This window comes from Gekko japonicus, unplaced genomic scaffold (assembly GCF_001447785.1).
Source record: "Gekko japonicus isolate JY-2015 unplaced genomic scaffold, Gekko_japonicus_V1.1 scaffold1347, whole genome shotgun sequence".
NCBI lineage: Eukaryota > Metazoa > Chordata > Lepidosauria > Squamata > Gekkonidae > Gekko > Gekko japonicus.
In genome coordinates this window covers 84247-102608 of record NW_015171544.1, presented here as the reverse complement: position 1 = coordinate 102608, position 18362 = coordinate 84247, and the positions used below count along the sequence as shown (strand labels likewise).

At 41.5% G+C, this 18362-nt stretch overlaps 1 protein-coding gene across 1 annotated transcript in view; it reads left to right on the top strand.

Annotated features, from left to right (window-relative positions):
* The window catches only part of HOOK1 (hook microtubule-tethering protein 1), a 51270-nt gene that overhangs the window by 13412 nt on the left and 19496 nt on the right, over positions 1-18362 (top strand). Inside the window, exons 3-10 of the mRNA XM_015419674.1 lie at positions 1027-1099; positions 4376-4426; positions 5414-5546; positions 7618-7685; positions 9319-9381; positions 9937-10020; positions 14986-15152; positions 17632-17772. Coding sequence (XP_015275160.1) covers positions 1027-1099; positions 4376-4426; positions 5414-5546; positions 7618-7685; positions 9319-9381; positions 9937-10020; positions 14986-15152; positions 17632-17772 — 780 coding nt within the window. The remainder of the gene's footprint in view (positions 1-1026; positions 1100-4375; positions 4427-5413; positions 5547-7617; positions 7686-9318; positions 9382-9936; positions 10021-14985; positions 15153-17631; positions 17773-18362) is intronic.

Genomic DNA, 18362 nt, shown 5'->3' with positions numbered 1-18362 from the left:
TCTCAAATTACTACATTTATCTATCAGTTACATTTACATTATACCAATTGTAGAATCTCTTCCAAGTTTTTTGAAAAGTCCATTCTGTACCGGCTCTCATCTCAAGTGTCAGTTCGTCACGTACTCTTGTTTCGTTGGTATTTCCATTATTTCCCAATATTTGGCATATACTATCCTTGCAGCTGTTGACATATGAACTATCAAATACCTATCTGCTTTATCAAAGTCTTTCAGAAATATATTCAATAACAGTATCTCTGGAGTAAACGGGATATTAGTTCTTATTATTTTTTCCATTATCTCATGAATCCATCTCCAGTACCTCTTTGTAACATCACATAACCACCACATGTGATAAAAAGAAGCAATCTTATTTTTACATTTCCAACATTTATCAGAGCAATTAACATTTTGTTTAGCTAATCTATCTGGTGTAATATACCATCTATAAAACATCTTATACATGTTCTCTTTATATGACACAGCATTAGTTAGTTTTATATTTTTCCACCAAATCATCATCTGCATATTAGTGACACCGCAGCTGTAGTTGCTTTAAGAGTTTAGGTTAAGAGTTTAAGCAGGTCTAAGGTTATACACAAGAGGTTATACCCAGAATTAAACTTTGTTGGTCTTAAAGATTCCACTGGACTCACACTTTGTTCTGTCAGTTTTATTTTAAAGGATAACATAAAATTATATCTTTCTAATAAGTTCAGGGTAGATACCCCTTTCTTCAAGCTACCCCCATCTGCTTCTTTTATTACCATCTTCTTTCCACTTCTCTTTCTTCTACATTATCCATTCTTATCAAATAGTGTTGATCTGAATATGGGGGGAAGGAAATGGGAAAGAAAAAGAACCCATCAAATTTAAGTAAGTTTAGTTAATTGAATTGCCTAATTATGTTAGTGAGGCTACTGGGCAAACCATCTTTGCCCAGGAGGGGAAACAGGGTTGGAGCTCAGTTGTGAATGTCAATCATTTCTGTAATATTTTTTAAAAAAAACCTTAATTTTGTTCTAGTGATGCTGCCTGGTTTGACGATGCTTGGCTAAGCCGTATTAAAGAAGACGTTGGTGACAACTGGAGAATAAAGGTAAACAAGAAAGTCTCTGTCCTTTTATTCAATAAGATTTTATAGTTATTCCACAAATAAACAGTTTTTATACCACTGGAGAAAGTTTGGTTTAATAGTTTAAACTCTGAAGGGGAAGTTGGTTAGACCAAGGTTCTTTTTTGTGCCCTCCAGCCAAAGACGGATTCACGTGTGCAGAATTCACCCACTCTCTGTTCTTGATATGACTGCTGTCAGGGAAGAATGTGTGTTCCAGCTGCCAGAGCTAGAAGACCAGCTACTCAGCCCCACCCACCAGTTTGGTGTCGTGGTTAAGTGTGCGGACTCTAATCTGGGAGAACCGGGTTTGATTCCCCACTCCTCCACTTGCACCTGCTGATGTGACCTAGGTCAGTCACAAGCTCTGGCACAGCTGTCCTTGAAAAAGAGCAGTTTGTGTCAGAGTTCTCTCAGCCCCACCTACCTCACAGGGTGTCTGTTGTGGGGAGGGGGAAGGGAAAGGAGTTTGTAAGCCACTCTGAGACCCCTTTGGGTAGTGAAGGGCGGGGTATAAATCCAATCTCTTCTCTTCTTCTCTTCACCTTTGTGCTTGAGGAACTTTATGAACCTCAGCCAGTGAAAAGGACTGACAGTATAATAAGCGAGAGATTGTTGCTGTTTCTACGTTATTTTATTTATTTTACTTCATTTATACCCTGCTTTTCTTCCCCAGTGGGGACCCAAAGCAGCTTACATTCTTCTCTTCTCAACCATTTGATCCTCACAACAACCCTGTGAGGTAGGTTAGATGGAAGTGTGTCACTAGCCCAAGGTTACCCAGCAAGTTTCCATGGAAGAATGGTGATTCAAATCTGGGTCTCCCAGACCCTAGTCCAACACTCTTACTACAGCGTGCTATTTAATTTTTTGTACTGTCATATCTGTTGGATGTGACTCTTATTGTGTGGGCTAGAAATAAAAAAGGCAGTTTTACATGTATAACAATGCAATCCTGAAGGCTGCCAAAATAGAGGTGCCCAGTCACTAGTGCAGCAGCACCACTGTTCCATTCCCTAAAGCGAACCCACAGAAGCTGGGGACAAGGCAGACACCCCAGCAGTAGGGCTGCAGGGGCTGCAGTGACATCCCAAGCAGTAATACCATTCTGCCTACAAGGTGTTGCAGCCGTGATGGACAGGGGAGAACCAGCCAAGCACAGGGTGACAACCACAGTGGCGCATGATTAAAAAGGAGGCAAACAGCAGGGCCATACACCACCAGGCCATGCCCATGGCACATACTTCACCCTCTTAAAGGCACAGACCACGCACTACACAGAATGGATGCAGCAGTATAAGCAAAAGGGGAAGGGGGGCCACTAGCCTACATATCAGGATGGACCCAAGCAGGTCCCCCCAGGAGTAAGTCTGTGAAGCAAAGGGGTGACCCCCAGGAATGTGGCACAGAGATAACAAAAAGTACACATGGCCTGCCACAGGTGGCCAGTGGTCAGCATCGGGGGCACCTCCCACCTCAGCCTGGCTCTGCACGACCGCTATGCTGCTGCTGGTGAAGTGGAGGGGGCCGCAGGGGCTGGTTTAAGGCCATGGATCACCAGTGATGAATCACCAGTGACTGCAAGCAGCCCCTCAGTTTGCACCTGCCACCCGTCCATGTCCCTTGTGACAGCTACCAGCTGCTTGGGCTGCACTGTAGCCATCCCTTGAACTGCTGTGAGACCTTCCAAACACTGCTGATCCCAGGCCACAGCATCCTTCCGCTTGTGCTAGGTCTCCAGCTGCTCCCTCTCAGTAGCTTCCCACCTTTATGAGAGGGTAGGGAGGTAAACTGCATTAGGCATGGGCACCGTACTGGTGGGAGTGGTCTGAATTCCCAGTCTCACCAGGGACTGCACAAGCTGCACCATCCAGGGCTGGTGACCCTAGCAGCCTCCCCCAGTTACCCTACTCCACTCCTGTTCTTGGATATGAAGTGCACCTCTCCGTGAAGCTTCATCTTCAGTTGTTTACCAAAGTTCGTCCTGAATCAAGCCCAGTTCATCAGAATGGTTTGTGAGCCAGCTGGCAGCCATTAAACGGGTCGGTTTCACTTCCCTTCCCTGCTTCCAAGCAGGTGGAAGTGAAACCAGCTTCTGAAATGGCTGTCAGCCATTTAAACCTAGCAGCCTAATGAGCAGGGCCTTTTTTGTAGAAAAAGCCCAGCAGGAACTCATTAGCATAATAGACCACACCCAACAGCAGAAACGCATTAGCATATTAGGCCACACCCCTGACACCACAGCTCATTAGCATACTAGGCCATACCCCCATGTTACCAGAAGTGTGGTCATCCAGCCACACCCACCTTTTGCTTCTTATTCTGTTTACCTTGTTTGTTGTCAAAACCCAGGGCTTCTTTTGTAGCAGGAACTCCTTTGCATGTTAGGCCACACACCCCTAAAGTAGCCAATCCTAATGAGTTTCTGCTGTTGGGCGTGGCCTATTATGCTAATGAGTTCCTGCTGGGCGTGGCCAACTCGGGAGCCAGCCGGAACTCCGTCCCTGTGTGTTCCTGCCCAAAAATAGCCCTGCTAATGGGTCTGCCCATCAGCTGTTAGGTTTAAATGGCCAACACAAAACTAACTGTAATGGAATAGCAGACACACCTTAAACATATAAATTTATATAAAATGTCATAACACACTGAAAATTTCTCCAATGAAATGTATTCAATCTCCAAAGGAGCACCACTTCAATCACAAATAGCCCATAATTTCAAGTGAATCGAAAATATCAAAGTAAAGTCCAAAAATGAATGTCCAAAAAATCAGTCAATGCTGAAATGAAGACTAGCACAACATGATGTCTTCATTGGCCGGTTTCCAAGCTGCTTGGCCAGTGTCCCAGCTGCTTTTGGCCGGTTACCAAGCTACTCACCCGGCAGCTATGCTTGTTTTGCTTCCAGCAGCTATGCTTGTTTTGCTTGGACTTCATTCCTGTGCAGCGTCCTCTTCCAAAACTAATTTAATGGGAATGTTCCCTTTAAATGGATTTTGATGGTGGGCGTCACATGGGAGTGGAGTCCTAGTGGCGAATTCACCACTTTGGGGTGAATTTGCCGCTTGAACTCCACTCCTGCACAGCCCCCACTTACAAAACCCATTTAAAGGGAACCTTTAATGATACTTAAATGTTCGCGCGTGATTCTGGCCCAGTAAGGAGAGTACATGAGAGATGTAGTGACAAACTTTAAGAAAGTCTAAAAAATGAATTCTTAATTATAACCAAGTTCTTTTTTTTTTCTTTTGAACATTCATAGGCCAGTAATTTGAAGAAGGTTCTTCAGGGAATTATGGATTATTATCATGAGGTATGAAAAGGCCTGCAGTCTGTTTAGAATATCAACATTTTTAAAATTCAAATTCTAAACCTGAATTTGTACCCCATTTGCTGTGTATTATGAAATGTTATTGTATGGTTTACATTCCTTGTTGACTTAAAAATAATAGAACATTATACGTGTAAAACTTGCTTGGGTGGGGTTACTTACATATTCTGTGACTAAGTCATTTTTACTCTCTACTCCATAAATTTAATCTGTAATTCATTGTATCAGGAGATCTAAAACATCTAAAAGGGAAGGCTTTTTATAAAATATTTTTATGAACAATATAAATATTTTCCATTTTGTGTGTGTGTGTACATGTATATGTATGTGTATGTGTGTATGTGTGTGCACGTGCTATGCCATGATGCTTCAGATAGGCGGACATATATTTTTTGTGGACAGCCAGTCTTCTGTTCCTAAGAAAGGTATTACATGCAGAAGTTCTGCTGCATTACCTTTTTTACTCATCCTCCTCCTATTCTGAATTTCTGCTACAGCCACTTCTCTTCTAGCATATACTGCTGCATCTCTAGCATAGTTCCTAACATTAAGCTTCATCCAGTGTCATTTGTCTGTGAACTGGCTGAGGACTCTGAGGCTGCAGTTCTCACCACACAATTGCCCTATAAGCAGCTTGCATGCTCTCAGTCATCCAGTGATGACAGACGACTTAACTGATTAGGTACAGCTCTTATGCAGTTTTAGTTTTTCGTGTTCATGTGTGATAGAAAAGTAAGAGAGCAATCCTAAGTAGGCCTACTCAGAATTAAGTGCCATTTTATTCAGTTGGGCTTACTCACAGGAAAATATTCTTAGGATTGCAGCCCAAGTGTTCAGTCTTGCAAATAAGCCAAACAGCTTTTTAACCTCACCAGTTTCTTCCTATGTTTATAGTAGGTTCAACAGATATATACCTTTGTGGGCTACATGTTTTGGCATTATAAAATTATAAGACAAAATTCTTTACAGTTTTTGGGCCAGCAGATTTCAGAAGATCTCCTTCCTGATTTAAGTCAGATATCAGAACACTCCGATCCTGTAGAACTGGGCAGGTTACTGCAGCTTATTCTTGGCTGTGCTGTCAACTGTGAAAAGAAACAAGGTATAACATGCTGTCTCTTTAAAAAAAATTTCGTGTGAATTAACTGTGTGGCAGATTTTTACACTGTGGTGAAAGAGATTGCATAGAGATATTATGAAATAGTTTGTAGTGATAAAACTGTCCACTCCTCCTTATGAGATGTTCAATACACTATATATGACTAATTGTTAAATGGGAATTTAGTTTACCAATTTAAAAGTATTTGAGAGAGACTCAAAACTATGTTTATTAGCCCAATCCTAAGACCCCTGTGCAAGCACTGTGGCAGTACCACTAGTCTGTATCTGTGTCTGCTCAGCAGAGAGGCAACAGAAAAGACATCACTCTATGATGCATAGAACATAGCCGTTGCACAAGAGTCCACAGCAACCTCACTGCAAAGCCACCCATCAAGAGTGGTGTGCCAGTGACATCCCCATGATAGGCAGATAGAAACAACCAACCAGTGTGTGCTGGTGTGCCTACATCTCCTTGATGTCCCACACAGAATACAGCAAGTGACCTCCACTAAAACAAGCATCATGGCATTGCCAGGAGGAGCCCTAGAAAGAGCTCTGCTGGTGTGGGTTCAAGTCCCCTCCTACATCCATTTCCCCTTCGCCTGAGGCACACAAAGGAAAGGAAATCTGGCTATACTCTGGACACACTACTTACACACTCCAATAGCTCACTCTGTAGAGGGAACCCACTAGCACACTTAAGATCTCAAAGCACATGGATTCAGGTTATGAAGTTGCCAGTGCTTAGGAGCACCAGCCTTTTGCTAGGCAAGGAGAATGCAGATCCTGGTGCAGAAACAAGGCAACACACAACTGCATAGTCACAGAAGCATTCCTGTGCCTGTCAGGGTCATGGGTCCTGATTGACACTTAGGCAAAAATCACCACTTTGCTAGCAACGTTACTATGTTGACACATAGGCAAAAATCACCACTTTGCTAGCAACAGGCTGAGCAACAGCCAAATAGAAAGAACAGTCCAAACTAGAACCCAGAAGTCTCATAGCCAGGAGTAATCCACTCACCAAACACTCAACTACAGGGCATACAGGGCCAACACATAACATAGGGCATTAGGAGTCCCCTGCTGCCCTGACATCAACACTATCCATATATACTAGGGCAGGGAGGACTGCAGAGAAAGTTGAGGAGGCACAGGCTTTGTATATGCAAGGCCACTGGTTGAAACCCTGCTTGTGGAATCCCAGGCACAGCTGAGGTTTTGCCCCGTCAACCACAATTACTTGAGATGCGCTACTCATACTGACTGGCAGTCCCACAAGTGCCTCATTTCGGCCAGCACTCCCATATGCATCATGGGCTTAGTACTTCTAGCTGCTCCCTTTCATCCCAGCAACCTGTCTATCCAGCTGTCTCTCTTGTCATGCAGGCTGCATGACTTATCACATGCTAGCAGAGATCTGGGGTAATGTGAAACATCAGGATTCTTCTCTTACCATCTTGCAAGAGTATACCTGTTCAGACAGTGAATTAGCCCCTTCAGCCCCCTCTCAGTGTGACTTGTATGCTGAAGAGAGACTTCTAATGAGGAGAAAACGGATCCCTATCCACCAAATTGTAAACATACAGAAACCCAGCTGTAAAGATATGCACACATTTATTGAACAGCATCAGAAATACTGGCCACAAGAATGAGGTTGCCAGCTTTTTTTTTTCTCCTGCAAGGCTTCTTTGCCTTTGGAAAGTGAAGGATCACAGGTTGTGCTGTCCCTATCACTGTATGGCCATGAGTGAGTCAACTGTACTGGCTGTACAACTCTCTGTTGAGCATCTTGCAGTGCTACAGAATACAGACACGGCACAGCACAAGTAGATGCTCTGCCACTGAGCCACAGCCCCCTTCCTTTAACATACTGGGAAAAAAGTAAAGTAAATTAAAAAGTGCATTTCAAGAGTCCTTTCATAGCAGTATGTATAAACTGAGTCTTCATTTGCCTTAGCAAATAAAAAATTTAAGTGCAGTAAATGTTTCAGAAGAGAACTGCAGAACAAAGATCTTTTATATTATGTCTTATTACAAAAAAACCCTTTGCAAATTGGCTTGCCTTGTAGAACATATACAAGTTATAATGACACTAGAAGAGTCTGTCCAACATGTTGTCATGGCTGCTATACAAGAGGTAAGCATGAATTATATACATTTAAAGATGCTGTCAGTTCTTTATCAGGGTTGCCAGGTCCCTACTGGGGGTAAGGGATCCCCCTACCCCCCAGCTCCCATTTCCTCCTGCTGCTATAAACCGTGGCGTAAGAAAAGTTTTTTAAAAGGGCCATCAAGTGTGATGTCACTGCTGGACAAAACCCGGAAGTGACAGCAGTCCTCCCTAAGAGTCACTGGCGTGATGCCACTTCTGAGATTTCCTGGAAGTGATGTCATGCCGTCATGGACAGCCGCCCTCATGTCTCTCCCCTCACCCCGCCTCCTGCTGGTTGCCAGGAATGGCCTGGCAGCCCTATTCCGTATTCAGGAATCAAATCGATCAAGATTTCTAGGGCCATAGCAATGATTAAACAATTGGTATTAATCAGCTAGAAATAGGTAGGTATCCCCTCCACTCATACATGGCTGACCCAGTTTTCCTTACAGTGAAAGAATAAAATATGTACAAAATATGTACCAGATTGAAAATGTATATCAAATATGGACCATTTTCTTTGGGAAAGATAATAAATCACTCCTAGGCTCTTGACTCACAACCTGATCCCAACCCACCTGTTGCTTAACTTCCCCCTCTTTTCTCTTTTGTCTGCTGCTTAGTCAGGTTAAGTTGCTTAGACAAGGTTTGGTTGTGCTGGAGACATGGGGGCAGTGGTTATGGCAAGTAAAGGATCTATAGCTGCTTATTGTTAAGTGTAAACATTTTTTGTGTGAATAGTGCTGTTTTTCTTTATGAGGGAAATGCCAGATATTTGTCTAAATATAGATGTACTGTCATTGGTTTTTCTAGAGAGCTCCTAAAATAATGTAAATAATTGAAAAACAGTCCAATCTTTTTACCTGATCCAGTCAGACTGCTTGTTCTATTCTTGCATTTTGAAGGAGAAAGCTGTTGTTTAAAAGTATAAGCAGAAATTATTTATGGTTTGTAACTGTTACCTGTGTATATGGTTTTGGGGTCAGACTATGAATAATGGCACAATAAACCTTTCTACATAAGAGAGTTTAGATTGTCTTCCCAAGGACAATCCTAAACTGAGTTATGTGCTTCTAAGCTCTTAGAAGGTTGTATTTCTGCTTAGGACTGAGCTGTAATTGTAGCTTGGTCTAGCCTACAACTCCAGGAAAGACCATGTGCCGAGTTCTTTTCTTTTTTGTCCAGGTCACAGATGTTCCTTCTGTCTGTATACTTTTATCCACCCTTGGCCACCATCTGCAGATATCTAAATCTGTGGATTGGGGCCACATGGAGGCTAAAGAGTTTTTTTCTGCACACTTGGGGCACTCCTCATATTTGCAGAAAAACCTGAAAATAAAAATAAAATACATGGGGGATGTTAAATCCCCCCAAAATTAAAATAGCATTCTCTGTGCAAGTGCAGAGAACACACTGTTGGCAGTGGGACAGGGGACCTAAGCTGGGTTTAGCGGCAGCAGTGCCAGCCACAAGCCCCACCAGCAGCTCCTCCAACCCAGCCTCTATGGTGGAGGACACTGGCTGCTCCAGCCCGGCTGCGATTCCCTCCCACGAGTATCGCGGGTTCACATTTGTAGCATACTTCATTGTATCTAAGTTGTTAAATTTTTTATTGTAGTTAATGAGCAAAGAAATAGCTGGCTTTGTTGCAAGTGACTTGTCTGGTGATCTGGAGCAACAGGTAATTATGATAGATAATAAATGAATATCAATGGCAACATTTTGGTCTTTAATGATTTTCTACTCTAAATGTCTAATTACTTTCCAACTAATGGACTTAATATTGAGTGTACCTGTATTTGTTTGCGTCCAAAGGGAAAGTCATCACTGAAGGAAATACTCTTTCAGCTCTGCGTTGGGCATTGCCCAAAACAGTGCCTGGGAAGGCATAGTCAATTTCAGCCTGTGGATTGATGCTGAATGTCCCAGTGCTAGTATAATTTAAAATACCAATTTTGTAGATATGGAATTCAGATTGATGACTTCAAAGGTCTTGTTACTGGACTTTTATAGAACTAACTCTGGAAACAACCTGAATAATTAAAGGTGGGGTCACACTTCAAACAATATGCCATGTGTTTATTAAACATACTTTATTTTTCTCAGGACCTGGCCATAGTTTTCCCAGTGGGCAGGGTGAGTGGGTGGGAGCTGCTAATGCTCAGTATGTAGGGAAGAAACAGACTAAAGTTTTGTGTGTCGCTAAATAACTGAAAGTGACAATTTCATTTTCAAGCTGAAAAGAGCATTGGAAAAGCTTAATGAAGTACTTGCAGAAAAAGAAGAACTGAAGCAAAGATGTCAAGAGCTAGACCTACAGGTAAGCTCGTGGGTTTTATTCAGGTGTTTTTTATAAAGGGAAACGCACTGACCTTAGTTTGCTGACTGTGCAATCCTATGCAGACTTACTCCATTGACCAGCCGGCTCAGACTGGGAATAAGTTTAGATTGAAGTAACTGCATAGGATTGTACTGTAAGATCATATCTCCATTAATGTGTGGCATTCATACACTAAACTAATGATACCTATAAACGGTCTTTATGACAGCTTCAAAATATGTTGTTAACCATACAATGCCATTCTGTTAACTGAATTAAAATTTAGGAGAAAGCTCTGTGAAAGCATATTTTTCGTTTAATTCCAGGTAACAGTTTCTTCACAGTCCCTGACAGAGTCCTTACACAGTTTTAACTTTTGTAGGCACATCTCCATTATGACAAAATGAGCCCTATACACCACTTCCTCCATGCCATTTTCCATGCAGTCCTAAGCAGAGTCACACCATTCCAAGCCCATTGAGTTCAATTGGTCTAGCAGGGCATAAGTCTAAATAGCATTGCACTGTTTGTCTCCTTTTTATGACTACAGCACTTCTGTTTGGGGTAGAACATCCCATAGTCTGACAGCGCTTGACTTAACAAAAGCAATATCTTGTTATCTTTTAAAGGAAACAAAGGTACTAGCCTGTGTCCTCTGGCATAGAAAAAATATGTATCCGCTTCGTATAATCTGGAAAGGGTTGTACCCTTTAGCATGGGATGGATCAAGGGAAAAGGATTATGGAGCAGAACTTTGGGACATAAAATGTTGCTGTGCTGGCAGTTTTATTAATATGACAAATGCAATGTGCAGTTCTCCTGGGAGCTTTCAGATCCCACCGTATGCTGAAAAGGTTGTACATCAGGTTGTGCTTGCATCCTTGTGCACAGAGTTTCATTTTGGACAACATGTGATAGGATGGCGTTCAGCATTACTGCAGTGCTGTTTTCTTGCTTTGGTCTAGGCACCAGTATAATGCCATAAGCCATGACTTAATGCCAGCTGAGCTGTGTTCCCTGGCCTGTGCTTTTCTATGCTGGTGCAGTGGATCAAATAATGGGATCACTTTTAGGAGTGTTTTTTTCCTGTTTATAGCCCTGCAGTTATAGAATACTTTGTTGTTAGATACTCGCCTAGCAGGGTATCTCTGTGGTTTTAGGAGATTAGTGAAGACCCATTAACTCCATTGGGCTTCTGGCAAAAGCTGATAACTGGCTTTGTCTGTAAGGCACATTTGTTTTTGGCTGAGTCTCATTGTGGAATGATGGTGCCTGATACTTTTATCTTATTATTCCTTTGTTTTAGGCTAGTAATTTTATTATGTTTTTTATGAATGGATTCTGTGTTGGCTGTTATAAAAGGCAGAATTATGAATATAAAGTACAAATGTCTTCTTAAACACTGCAAACTTGCATAATGCACTCTTTCTGCCAGAGTTCTCCAACAAAGCCAAACAGGATTTGTTCTTAAGGAAACTGACCAAACATTGCATAAGGCAGAGGTTTTTATAACAAGGACCATAGCTGATTGGTCCAGTGCATCCTGTGCATGCACAAACTGTCTGGTTCAATTCTCAGCATCTCTGCTTAGAGAAACCATTTGAGAGCTGCTGCCAGTCAGTATAGATAGTACTGGGCTAGATGGACCAGGAATGTGACTTATTACAAAGCAGCTTCAAGTTTTAATGTGTACGGACATTGGTTCAACGCTGGAGCACCTGATTTGAATGCAGAAGGTCCTCAGTTGGTCCCTGGCATTTCCAGTAAAAGGATCAGGTGACTGAATTTAGGCAAAACCTTCCTCTGGCTGAGATGCTTGAGGGCTTCTGCCTGTCAGAATAAATGCTGATGTAACCAAAAACACTAAACTCTGAAGGTGAGGTGCACTTCAAAGGCCCCCAAATCATATATAGTAAGAATATAAAAAATCTACCAATAAGAATTCACGACTAGTAACTCTATTGAAAACAGTACAACACTGTAATCAAATACAAAGTATATGTTCCCACTTTTGAATTGTCAGCAGGCTGAGCCGGATTTACTGTTCCTTTTTGATGAAAGTGTAAGCTTATTATCCTGGACGGGAGACCGGGAGATTATCACCAAAGGTCATTCCTTTGGGAGGCTTTAAAAGTTTTTTATACTGTTTCATACAATATAGATTCATTCTCACTGTAATAGCGACTGAAGAAGAACTCTTATGGAAACAAGGAAACTATGCCGGGACCTTGTATCGCTGTTACTGTTATCTCTGAATGTAATTGTTCCTTGCGGTTATTGTAATCTTTGAATGTTATTGTTCCCAATTTTATAGGATGTCTCAGCTGTTGGATAGTTTGATTTCGGTTAATTACATCCTATTTGTTCATTTGGCAACTGTGCTTTTGTAAATGTTGTGAGTTCATTTGTACTGACTTTGTATTTGATTACAGTGTTGTACTGTTTTCAGTAGAGTTACTATTTGTGAATTCTTATCGGGAGCCTTTGAGGTGCAGCCCACTTTCGGAGTTTGGTATTTTTGGTTACAGCAGCTCTCTCACTCCGTTGTCCTTTGTTGATTTTGTATTCCTGGTTTAGAATAAATGCTGAAGCAGTTGAACCAGTGGTCAGACTCCATGTAAGGCAGCTGCATGTGGGGAGAGTGCTGTGACTCAGTGGAAGAGCATCTGCTTGGCATGCAGAAAGTTCCAGCTTCAATCCCCAGCATCTCCATTTAAAAAGATTAGGTAGTTGGTGATGTGAACAGGGGTCGTTCCGTAGAAAAAGAGCTAGGGGAACCCATTAGCATAACTCATTAGCATATGCCACACACCCCTGACATCACCGGAAGTGTGTCATAAGGCCACACCCCCTGACATCACCAGAAGTGTGTCATAAGGCCACACACCCCGCCCTCAACGGTCCCGGCTGCCGGCGGCGGCCTTGCAGCTCCACTGCCGAGCCCCATGGGAAGCAACTTACCCTCCCTCTTCTCCTGCCTCCTCCTGGCTGAATGAGGGCCAGAAGCGGGGTGGCCGGAAGCAGGGGGCGGGGCTTCGTCATGTGCCCCACCCCCCGTACCTCACCCGGGGGAACTGCGATCCCCCGCGATCCCCCCGAAATGACCTCTGGATGTGAAAGATCTCTCTGTGAGAGGTCTGTCTGTGATGTGAAAGACCTCTGTCTGAGAGCTGCTGCCAGTCTGAGTACTGGCCCTGAATTCATTGTAAGGCAGGTTCATGTGTAGGTGGGTCCCATTCCCTAAACTGGCTTCAGGTTCCTTTGATGAAGGAAGAACAAAGGTATCAGCTAATAAGCACTCATGCAATAATAACATCTACAAACCACCCTATGTGCTTATGGGAAAGATAGGAGAGAAACTGAAATAATTTCCCTAAATTAACCCTAACTCATATTACATTCATGACTGCTTAAGTGTCTCCAATCTAATAGATAGGAAACATTTTATTTGATACTACCAAGTAGTACCGCTCAGATATTTTCATATATTGAATATATATTTTTAGTTGAAAAACAACAAAAAATGATGATTCTTGGTTAAACTAATTGTTAATAAATTCACTTATAAGGTCTCCTATGATACTTTACAAGAATATAAGAAAGGTAGGTTTATTTTTGTTTCAGGGGAAAGTAATCCAAACAGCGTATTGCATCTAAGTACCAATGAACTAACATGACATGCTCTGGTGTTATGGTATGATACTAAAATTAACACAGTGGCTTTCACTAGCAAAAGCTTGAGGCTCTGTTCTTTTAATCTGTTGCTCTTTTATGACTGTCAATACACTTACCATTGTGTTCCCTTTTTCTCTACTGGCAACATACTCAGAAATAATTACAAAATGCATGTTTTCCCATGTATATTGCTGTATAGATATTTAAATGCTGTTGGCTTCTGGAATTGCTTTTTGCCAAAACCATTCACTGCTGAGTTTTAGTCAGTGCGTGCTGCTTTGTGTCTTCAGTTTACAAACTGGAAAGCTTTCCCCACCTATATTATAGATTCCCCATTGTGTGTCTTGTTTGGTTTCTCCTTCCATAGCAACCTAGAAACATTATCTTTTTCTTATAAAAGACATCTGCCTTACCTAGATCAAATTGGACAACCATAGTTCGTATCTTCTTTGTCATCAGCTGCTACATAGAGCACACAAGAAAGTGAGCTGTGTGAGGTAATGAATCTGTTAGAAAAAGCATATGAAGGAGTTTGCTGAAGCAGAACAAAGGCTATTTTCTACCCCATTCAAGGTTCTATTAAAGAGTTTTACACAAGAAAGCAAAGTACCTTCCTGTAAATAGTATGTCATCTTTGAAGGTTCATAAGGATAGCCTTGCTGAAAAAGATCAGTGGTCCATCTAGACCAGCATTCTGTTTCACACAGTGACCAGCCACATGTCCAATCAAGAAGCCCCAAGTCTTCCCTTTTCCCCCCCCTACCCCCTCACCTCTTGGTATTCAGAGAGTTACTGGCTCTAAACATACAGGTTCCATTTAGTCATCATAGCTAATAGCCATTGATGGACATATGCTATATGAATTTGCCTAATCCCCTTTTAAAGACAATACAACAAGTGGAAATGAGGACATCCTGTGACTGTGAGTTCTACAAGTTAATTACTGTCATGAAGTACTTTCTTTTGTCTGTCATGAATCTACTACTGATTAACCACATTGAGTGCTCATGAATTCTAGTATTATGGGAAAGAGAGAAACAGAAAATTAAATCACTACTTCCTAATTAATGTATAATAGTGTATATAAATAAGTGTACATTGGCACAATACAATAACTAAGATATTTCAGCAAAATGACCTTTTCATTATTTATTTATGTATTTATTGTCCTTCATCCGTATTGAGATTATTTGGATGGGGTCACTTTTCTCCAGCATTGGCTGAATATCAATACATTTTGTTGGATGATTTGATGAATCAATAATCCTAAAGTGGATTCTGTATCTCTAGGTGGCTGCCCTTCAAGAGGAAAAGAATAGTTTAATGTCTGAAAATGAGGTCCTGAATGATCGATTGGACCAGCTGGATGGCTCTCTTGATGATACAAACACTGTGGTTACAAAAAAGTATTTCCATGCACAGTTACAGCTGGAACAACTGCAAGAAGAAAATTTCAGGTAGAGATTAATGGTTTGTATTAGCATCGTCAATCCCACTGACCTCATGGATTAATTAATGCTGTGATTCTCCAGCTTTTTCAGTTCTAAACTGACGGTATTTTGGGGAATCTCTATTTTCCCCCTCTCCAACATAAAATGGACTTTCACACCAGTTAACACTGAACAAGTTTATATTTTTTTATGTTTAGTATATATAAATATATATTGAGCAGTGGGCTGTATGCCATGGTTAATTTTGCACGTTATGCACAGACAAATCCAAATTTGCCATTGAACCTCCCAGAACCTCATCTCCCAGCTCACCCTGTTCTTCTTCCCTCCTGGCCTTGTGAACAATTTGTAAAAGACTCATAACCCACTGCAGGTTTCCAGTCCACAGTTTGAGAACCACCAGGTTAATACCATGATCTCTTTGCGAGGCTGGCCTTGAAGACGGTTCTGAAGCTCCAGTCGATGCAGAGCACTGTCCTGTTGCTCCATTCATGGCTCAGCTGCACTTGCTTGCAGTGTGCTTCCTATATACTTTCAGTATGCTTGATTCAAAGCACTGATTATAGATTATAACTATGACTAGCCTAGTTCAGCATACCTGAGAGAATGCCTTCTCCAATGTTAGCCTGCCTAATTGCGCAGATCTTCTCAAGAGGCTTCTGCTTAGGGTTCTACCCCAATGGATTGTCCATTCCTTGGCCTTTTCTGTGGGTCACTTTTGAATTATGGAGCACACTTAGATGCCTAGTGTAAAACTTCCTGCTGTCAGACTGACACAAGTTCCTTATTTTTTTAATTAATTGCTGATTTAATGAATTCCTATGGATCTAGGATATTTCTGCTGCTTTTAATTTTGGCAATCTGTTGTTTTATCATTTTTATTGGTTTTATGTTGTACAATTTAAATGTCATTGACTTTGTGTGATACTTTTTCTCAATATTTTATTATGTATGGTGTGACCCTTGAAATCCAGAAGACATGGCATAGGAGGAGGTGGTTTTCTACCTTAGCTGCCACTGCATAGACCCAAATTAACATAAGCCAACCTCCAGGCAGCACCTGGAGATCTCCAGGTATTACAACTGATGTCCAGATGACCAAGATCAGTTCTCCTGGAGACAGTGGCTGCCAGTGGACTCTATAGCATTATACCCTGCTGAGGTCCCTCCCCACCCCAAACTCTCCCCTCCCCAGGCTCTACCCCTCAAATCTACTGGTAAATCCCAACCCAGAGTTGGCAACCCCGTAACTGGCTATGGAACTGTTTTCCAGACTCTTGGAACCCAGAAGACATGGCATAGGAGGAGGTGGTTTTCTACCTTAGCTGAAACTAGGTAAAGGTAAAGGTTTCCCTTGCTCGAAAGCCAGTCGAATCCGACTCTAGGGATGCGGTGCTCATCTCCGTTTCCAAGCCGAAGAGCCTGCGCTGTCCAAATACATTTCTGTGGTCATGTGGCCGGCATGACTAGACGCCAAGATGCACAGAATGCTGTTACCTTCCCACTGAAGCGGTACCTATTTATCTACTTGCAGTTTCTTGCTTTCGAACTGCTAGGTTGGTAGGAGCTGAGACCAGAGATGGGAGCTCACTCCGTCATGCGGCAAATTAACATAAGTCAGGGATGGAGGGAACCATACCTGTTACCATGAGGCTCTCCTCCCATACTATCCACTTGGGGCAGCAAAATGACTTGGGACAGCCCTGCCTTATAGCTAAGCAGAAGGAAATAAAAATGGCTTGCCTCCCTCTATTCCCTCTGCCTCCTCACCAACCACAGCCGGGACACTCACCTGGAGCTTCCTTCTAGATACCGTTGTATTTCTTCCCACAACGGGCCTTACTCCTAGTACAAAAATAATGCAAAAATACACAGCAAAATCATACAGCTCATATAATGGAACAACATCAAGTTAGTAGTACATAAAAGAACCAGAGATTGGTAAAAAAAAAATCACTGCACAGAGGTTGAGATACAGAACATAGTATCTAGTGCACAGGTTTTTCTCACAAACATAAGTCATCAGTTAGTTTAGGAATTTTAAAAAACATAATCCCATCAAATCTGCAGATAAACCATATTTTGTTTTCACTTCTTTTGCTCATTTTTAGTTACCACATGTCTTATGAGTAGTAATCAGTTTTTATAATGTAGAGACTCTATAATGCCCTTTTTATCCATTTCTCTTAATGGTTGCTTGTTAATAAAGTACAAAACTGCATTTTTGAAATGTAGTGATTCTAGAGCAGCCATTCAGTGGATTGTGGAAAGGAAATGTGTATGCTAAGTTGCCCCTTGTCATTCATATATATATGAATACACACACACATACACACACCTTTGTGCCAAAGTTATTAAAAAAGTTTTTATATTGCCACTATAGGCATAAAATAAGTGTGCAGTACTGCACAAGTATAAATGTGTAGTATTAAATAAGTGAATAATGTAAAGCATTTTCTAGTAATTCCGCTATGTTTATGAAAAGGCTTGAAGCTGCAAAAGATGATTATCGTGTTCACTGTGAAGAGCTCGAGAAACAACTGGTTGAGCTTCAGCATCGGAATGATGAACTGACTGGTCTGGCAGAAGAATCCAGGGCCTTGAAAGATGAAATTGACGTTCTTAGGTATGGTGTGAATTGTTGCCACACATAAAGGAGCTTCCCAGCATATGGTGAGGTTGCCCAGGATTCAAGCTTGATATTTCTTACAACAATGTAGACTGCTTCATTTCTTGTAAACAAAGAACCAAAACTTTTTGGTGTCAGATAAACACAGCAATTCAGTTGCAGTGTAATACATTTTTTAAAAACTAACAGATTTAGACCATAATCCTGGAACCTCTTATTTGCAAATATAATGGGAAGTTGTCAAAATTGTTAAGTGATATTTGATGTTCTGGTATGAAAATGCAAAACATACCAGTAAACAAAGAGTGGGTGTGATGGGTTTCTGTTTCTATACTTTAATGTGTATAAATAATATGAAGTATCCCTATGCTTTGGTTATCATGTATATTATTACATTTTTTCTATAACTGAACAAGATGCCATTTACCTCAAGGTTAAGATGTAAGGCATCTTACAGACTTCCTAAATAACAGTGCTGTTCTAAGCAGAATGATTTTAGTGGACTTGAAAGGATGTCACCATGTGGAACTATAAATGTTGCACTGCAATGACAGGTATCCAGACTTCGTGAATTTTAATTCATAATA